Genomic DNA, 7,500 nt, shown 5'->3' with positions numbered 1-7,500 from the left:
TCACTTAGGTCTCAGCTCTCAAACACAGTTGGAAAAATAGACGGTGCAGCCACACACACACATTCCTTACTGTTCATGATGTGGAGATTCACACGCCGCTGCTTTTTCTACCTCAGCAGAATGAAAAGTTTTAAAAATCACAGCACACAAATCCTGAATATCTGGATTAAATTTGACCAACATTCCAGCAGATAAATCAACAAAAACAACCAAAATACTAAGAGAATAGAAGAAAGACTCTTGCATGCAACACATTCACACACTGATGGTAGAGGCTGCTGCAGAGTCCATCAGTATGAACTCATCCATTCAGACACATTCACACACTGATGGTAGAGGCTGCTGCAGAGTAAAGAGTCCATCAGTATTAACTCATCCATTCAGACACATTCACACACTGATGGTAGAGGCTGCTGCAGAGTAAAGAGTCCATCAGTATTAACTCATCCATTCACACACATTCACACACTGATGGTAGAGGCTGCTGCAGAGTAAAGAGTCCATCAGTATGAACTCATCCATTCATACACATTCACACACTGATGGTAGAGGCTGCTGCAGAGTAAAGAGTCCATCAGTATTAACTCATCCATTCATACACATTCACACACTGATGGTAGAGGCTGCTGCAGAGTCCATCAGTATTAACTCATCCATTCATACACATTCACACACTGATGGTAGAGGCTGCTGCAGAGTAAAGAGTCCATCAGTATTAACTCATCCATTCATACACATTCACACACTGATGGTAGAGGCTGCTGCAGAGTAAAGAGTCAGAGTCACGTTGTTTCATATAGTTCTATTTGGTGTTATTTGTTTACACTCTGAAGAACAGAAACTCTCAGTGTCTTTGCATCTTCCCTGTTCAATAAATAAATTAGAAATATAAATCCTTGACAGGTTTCTGTGTCCTAAAACCAAATAAAGCCATAAAACAGCTGATTCAATATCCAGCGCCTCCTCGGCAGTCTTTGGATGGAAACAGTGTAATGAAAGTTTGTGAATCAGACGCTGCCTCATTAACATAGCTTAAGCGTTAGTGAATTGATTGCGGCGTCGATTTCCCTTTTTAGCCCCCCCCCCGATCATCCCTCTCCCTCCTCCCGGCCGGTGGCTGCCTCAAGCTGTCAGGGAAGCGGGCTATAAAAGCGAAAGGGACGGGACTGAGAGGAGGGAGGCTGCTGGTACTGAGGAAACACAAACGGAACAGCTGGCTCTGTGTGTGGAGGAGACTTTCCAGCCTGTGACGCGAACTCTTGGATTTACGGAGGAAACTTTCGGGCTTGAGTTGGAGCTTCAACCGTCGCTGTGAGCCTGAAATCAGCCGAATCGGAGCTTTAAGGGAGAGCATTTAGCGGAGAGTTTGAAGAGAGAGAGAGGGGGAGGTTTTGGGATGCTGGGTCCCCGCGCGCTCCGCTCCTTGTTGTGCGCACTGAGCTGCGCGTGGCTGCACTCCGGGACGGCCTCGCGGCTCAAGTCTCCCGCACTGCCCATCCAGTCCGAGAGAGAGCCGCTGCCCTCCAAAGGCTTGGCAGGTAAGAACACTGTGTGTCTCCATGTCGTAATAAACGTTTATATGTGTGAAGAAGACAACACAGAATCAATTCTCTTGAACCATCAGACATGTTGTGTTTACGGAGAGAACATTCATGGACACAGAATCCAAAGGATCCTTTAACATTTAGATCTTTAAAACATAAACCTGTATCACATCACACCGAGGGGGGGCAGCAACGAGCGGCATGTTAGTTCTATTAAAAGTCTCGTTTGTTCAGGTGAGAGCTTTAATGTGACTGCAGAAAGAATCAATCAATCAATCAATCAAACTTTATTTGTATAGCACCTTCCAGAACCAAATGGTGCCCAAGGTGCTTTCCAGAACTCTGTGACGTGTTTAAGATGAAAACAAACTTTTACATCATGTGATTGTTTTTATGCACTTTAGTGGGTTGGCCTGAATGTGTGGTTTTTTTTGGGGGGGGGGGGGGGGGGGGGTTTGAGCTGTAAACCCAGCTGGAGCAGATCACCATGGTTAACCCCTGCTCTGCTGCTTGATGTGTAAACTAGCTGAGAACATGTGAGTCATCATAACCACTCTTCTGATTCATGTGTGAAAGCCCCCGAGTCCAAAGCCCACTGCGGCTTTTAGAAGGTAACCACTCCACGTCAACCAATCATGTGTGAGGGAAAACAACTGTAATCAATCCACTTTCCATTACAAGCACTGATTTATTTCTGCAGACTGGAGCTGCAGGCCAGGCTCCCAGTTTGGCTCCCAGTTTGGCTCCCAGTTTGGCTCCCAGCAGCCGGACTGGGACTGGACTCCTTAAGCAGAGCAGTCACTTTAATGAAGGAGTAATGTGAACCGGGGGCTGACATCACATTTAGTGTGAGTGTGTGTGTGTGTGTGTGTGTGTGTGTGTGTGTGTGTAGCCCATGTTTGACTATGCAGACCAGGGCTCTCACAACACACACACACACACACACACACACACACTGGTCTAATGTGAGCCTTGGTGGGGTTTCAGGTCCAGTCTGGGTTCAGAGGTGGTTTGATGGTGTGAAGAAGGCCTGTGGTGAATAAAAGCTGTGTTTGTGTGACAGGATGCTCATTCGGAGGACGCTTCTACTCTCTGGAAGACACATGGCACCCAGACCTGGGCGAGCCGTTCGGGGTCATGCACTGTGTCCAGTGTCTCTGCGAGCCGGTAAGTCTGCTCTCTGTGGGAGACAAACCACCAGTCTGTGAGGATGTTTAGGTCTGATCTGTTTGACTCTGAGGAAGACGCAGCATGTCCACATGTCTGTCCTTTGGATCCTTCTGGTGTGACGGAGTCTGGAATTATTTGGAACATAGCACGTGTGTCCTGCTCCTGTGTTAAAGAATCCTTCCTACGAGGCTCTCCCAAGACGAAGGAAAAATAAACTAACACAAAAGCTCAAAAGCTCTCATGTGTCTCTCTCTCTCTCCTTGTCTCAGTGTCTCTCTCTCTCCTTTTCTCGGTGTCTCTCCTTGTCTCAGTGTCTCTCTCTCTCTCTTTGTCTCAGTGTCTCTCTCTCTCTCCTTGTCTCAGTGTCTCTCTCTCTCTCTTTGTCTCAGTGTCTCTCTCTCTCTCCTTGTCTCAGTGTCTCTCTCTCTCTCCTTGTCTCGGTGTCTCTCTCTCTCTCCTTGTCTCAGTGTCTCTCTCTCTCTCCTTGTCTCAGTGTCTCTCTCTCTCTCCTTGTCTCAGTGTCTCTCTCTCTCTCCTTGTCTCAGTGTCTCTCTCTCTCTCTTTGTCTCAGTGTCTCTCTCTCTCTCTCCTTGTCTCAGTGTCTCTCTCTCTCTCCTTGTCTCGGTGTCTCTCTCTCTCTCCTTGTCTCAGTGTCTCTCTCTCTCTCCTTGTCTCAGTGTCTCTCTCTCTCTCCTTGTCTCAGTGTCTCTCTCTCTCCTTTTCTCGGTGTCTCTCCTTGTCTCAGTGTCTCTCTCTCTCTCCTTGTCTCAGTGTCTCTCTCTCTCTCCTTGTCTCAGTGCCTCTCTCTCTCTCCTTGTCTCAGTGTCTCTCTCTCTCCTTTTCTCGGTGTCTCTCCTTGTCTCAGTGTCTCTCTCTCTCTCCTTGTCTCAGTGTCTCTCTCTCTCTCCTTGTCTCAGTGTCTCTCTCTCTCTCCTTGTCTCAGTGTCTCTCTCTCTCCTTGTCTCAGTGTCTCTCTCTCTCCTTGTCTCAGTGTCTCTCTCTCTCCTTGTCTCAGTGTCTCTCTCTCTCCTTGTCTCGGTGTCTCTCTCTCTCTCGTGACTCATTTGCCTTTTCGTCTTCTTCGTCTCTGACAGCAGAAGAGCCGTCGCAGCAAAGTGTTTGGGAAAGTCAACTGTAAGAACATCAAGCAGGACTGTCCAGAGCTGGACTGCGATGATCCCGTCCTGCTGCCTGGTCACTGCTGTAAAAGCTGTCCTAAAGGTGAGCCTGTGTGTGTGTGTGTTTGATGTCCCCTGTTGGTCCTCTGTGGCAGCTCACTGTGTGTCGCTCGCTCCTCACACACACACACACACACGGTGCAGTGAAGGAAGCAGCAGACGCTTCAGGAGGACTCTTTGAGCTGCAGCTGCATCCTAACTTGTCAGGACTCCAGCCCTGCTCGCCGGCTCCTTAAATCACTGCTTTGCTCCGTCTGCAGGTGGAGGCGACAGGAAACACACGGACTCTGTGCTGGACAGCGTCGAGTTTTTCAATGACAAGGACAAAGAGAAGGAGGGCGACCTCCACAAATCCTACAACGACAGATCCTACCTGAGCTCGGAGGAGACGAGCCTCGGGGAGAGCCGCACAGGTACGCTTGGCTCAGAGTCCTTCATGTGTTCACCACGTTCACGTCTGACTCTGGGACTTTCTCTCTGCAGACTTTGTCGCAGTGTTGACGGGAGTCGCCGCCTCGTGGCTCCCCAGCTCTGGGGGCGTGGCCAGAGCTCGATTCTCTCTGACAAGAACCAGCCTGGCCTTCTCCATCACGTTCCAGAAGTAAGTCAGCCTGTCGGTGTGTCTCAGTGTCTGAACAGTCTCAGATAAGACGAGGAGACATCATGTTTGTAGAGGACTTATCCTGACCGCGCGTTTTCTTCTTCAGAATGAGCCGCCCCAATAAAATCACCTTCCTGGATTCAGAAGGCGCCACAGCGTTTGAGTACGGAGTCCCCAAAGGAGAGGCGGCCATGGTAAGAGAACCCCCCTCCTGTGTGTGTGTGTGTGTGTGTGTGTGTGTGTGTGTGTGTGTGTGTTTCCTGAGAGGAAAGAAGTACGGCCATGATGAATGTTCTTCTCCTCCACTCTGTGCTCCAACTCTGACTTCTTCTGCCATAACTCTCTCTGCAATAACAAACCATAAAGACACACACACACACACACACACACACACACACACACACACACACACACACACACACACACACACAGCAACACTTCCTCTCTGCCTCTCTCTAAACGCCACACACTCGGCCTGATTGCCGTAAACATCAACAAACACTCACTCAGTCAGCTCCTCGGGGACGGATCAGGTCCGAGGTGTGCAGGGCGGAGTTTCCCTCCCTGAGGTCACGCTCCTTCACCACGCATCACTTCCTGCCAAGATACGCAGTCACATCTCCTCCCAACGCTCGGCGGGCGGGCGGGCGGGAGCCCCCTAAACACAGCTCCAAGAAATGAGCCTGTTATTATTTAGAGATAAATGTGAGTGAGAGGGGAGATACTTCACAGGTTACATCACTGCCTCACACAGAGAGCTGGTCCATCTCCTCTGCTGGTCGTCATGGAGACCAGCTGTGAGAGCTGAGAAACTTCTCCTCACTCCGAGCCGCCAGAACACAAATATTAAAAAGTATCTCAGGTCGCTCACCTGCTGCAGAATCGTTCAGTGCCTGTGTGTGTGTGTGTGTGTGTGTAGATCTGTGGCGTGTGGAAGAACCTGGCCAAGCCTCTCCTGCGGCAGCTGCAGTCTGAGCAGATGCGTATCAGCATGAGCACGTCGCCGAGCAGACGAGAAGAGGTGGAGGGAAAGATCATCAAACACAGGGCTCTGTTTGCTGGTGAGTGTGCTCACGCTTCTTCTGAGAGCTTCAAAGGAGGGGAGCGTTAAAGGCTCTGCGTGCTGACGTGTTTGTGTCCTACAGAGACGTTCAGTTCCACGCTGACATCACAGGAGGACCAGGTCTCGGGCGTGGGCGGCATCGCCATGTTGACGCTGAGCGACACGGAGAACAACCTGCACTTCATCCTCATCCTGCAGGGCCTGGTCAAACACGCACAGAGCGGTGAGTGACCCCCCCCCCCCCCCAGGTTCTCCTGAGACTCTTTAAACCTACAGTATATGTGAGGTTTGTGTGCTCGGACCTCAGCTGAGGAGCCAACGCCATCATGTGTGTGTTGGTCCACAGGGGGCGCCAGAGTCCACACACAGCTTCTGTTTTTAAACTCTGTGTCTCTCCTCAGAGCCTCACCTGGTCCCCATCCGAGTCCAGCTCGTGTACCGACAGCACATCCTGAGAGAGGTCCGAGCCAACATCACGTCACACGTGAGTAAACATGCATGCACAGTTCATCTGCTCTTCTGCTGCTCCACGAGCTGAAGCATGTGACCAGCGGGCCCTTTGATTGGTACAGACAGCATTGAAGGAGGAGTCATGTTCACACTCGTGGTCTATGTTGGCCCCCCCTCACACAGACGGATGTGGTTCTGTCACCACATCCTAACACTGCCCGCCGCCGCCGCTCTAATCACAGTTAAACGAGACGCCACAAGGAACACGGATGTAGAGAGAAAGTGTGTGATGAAGACGAGCGCTCTCAGAGGACGGGTGGAGGTGGTTAGTGGTCTGTGGGCTGGGAGGGAGGGAGGGACGAGGACTGATGAGAGGCGGCTCTGTCCTGCCAGCCATCATGAGCGCATCTCTCCAGCCGAGCGGCGAGGGAGACCGTCCAGAAAAGTCAGCAGCGGTCACATGAGCCTGGACGAGAGAGACAGGCCCAGCAGCTCGGAGGCCCCTGATTGGATAAGACCGAAATAAACTTTAACGTGCTGCATCCAACTTCCTGTTGAAGTGATGAGATCGTCCCCTCACTCGCGCCCCCCCCCCCCCCCCCCCCCCCCCCCCCCCCCCTCTCTCTCTAATGTTTGACCCGAGAACACAGCTGAAGTTTTGCTTGAGTCGGCCCCCCACAGATCTGGTGGCTGTGGTTGCAGGTACGACTCCTGGTCCTGGCTCGCCCCTCTCTCTCTCTCTCTCTCTCTCTCGGGTCAGACGCTGGGTTTGACTGGTACAGAGATGTGACGTTTGTTCGGCCTGTCTGCATGAACATCTGGGAAACTTGCCGTGACTCAGTGTGACGCCCCCCCCCCCCCCCCCCCCCCCCCCCCCCCCCCCCCCCCGGCTGTGTGGATTTATGGTTCATGTATATTTATATTGAACCGAGGCCCTGAGGTCATAAAGAAGTAACTTTTCTCCAACACGCTCGTACATCTGTCCGATTAATTCCACGTTGCTCAACTCCCCCCCCCCTTCTTCTGCTCTGGGTTGAAGCGTGCTCTTATGACTCGGTAGATTTAACATCATGTGTTTGTGAACATTACTCTGATCATGCTTCATGTGTGCCTGCAGGATCCAGACTTTGCCGAGGTGCTGACAGACCTGAATAGCCGTGAACTCTTTTGGTTATCTCGCGGCCAGCTGGAGATCGCTGTGGCAACAGAGGGTCCGCATCCACGGCAGATCTCTGGTTTCATCAGCGGCAGGAAGTCATGTGACAGTAAGTGTCCCAGGCACGGGGGGGGGGGGGTCTGTTTGATGGGATTGATGGTGGAACTTGAACGTGGAGGCACTGCGTGTCAGCAGAGAAATATGCATGAAGCTACTTTGACTGTCAGCTTCACACGCAGACGCAGAGCGCCGCTGCCAAGGTCACAGTCTGCTGGACCTTACGTTCAGCGCCGGTGATTAATGGCTTGACGTTATGCAAAAAGAATCCAAACCCAACA

General features: G+C 51.4%; 1 protein-coding gene across 1 annotated transcript in view; it reads left to right on the top strand.

The window, feature by feature from the left end:
• Positions 1–7,500, top strand: part of chrd (chordin) — a gene marked incomplete at its 3' end in the record, with an annotated part of 106,145 nt that overhangs the window by 12,318 nt on the left and 86,327 nt on the right. Inside the window, exons 5-13 of the mRNA XM_079354147.1 lie at positions 2,608–2,711; positions 3,809–3,935; positions 4,153–4,305; positions 4,376–4,493; positions 4,600–4,687; positions 5,413–5,554; positions 5,639–5,779; positions 5,958–6,040; positions 7,124–7,304. Of these exons, the coding sequence (XP_079210273.1) occupies positions 2,608–2,711; positions 3,809–3,935; positions 4,153–4,305; positions 4,376–4,493; positions 4,600–4,687; positions 5,413–5,554; positions 5,639–5,779; positions 5,958–6,040; positions 7,124–7,304 (1,137 nt within the window). The remainder of the gene's footprint in view (positions 1–2,607; positions 2,712–3,808; positions 3,936–4,152; positions 4,306–4,375; positions 4,494–4,599; positions 4,688–5,412; positions 5,555–5,638; positions 5,780–5,957; positions 6,041–7,123; positions 7,305–7,500) is intronic.

Source organism: Symphodus melops, assembly GCF_947650265.1.
Source record: "Symphodus melops genome assembly, chromosome: 10".
Lineage (NCBI taxonomy): Eukaryota > Metazoa > Chordata > Actinopteri > Labriformes > Labridae > Symphodus > Symphodus melops.
This window is presented reverse-complemented; position numbering and strand designations above follow the sequence as displayed.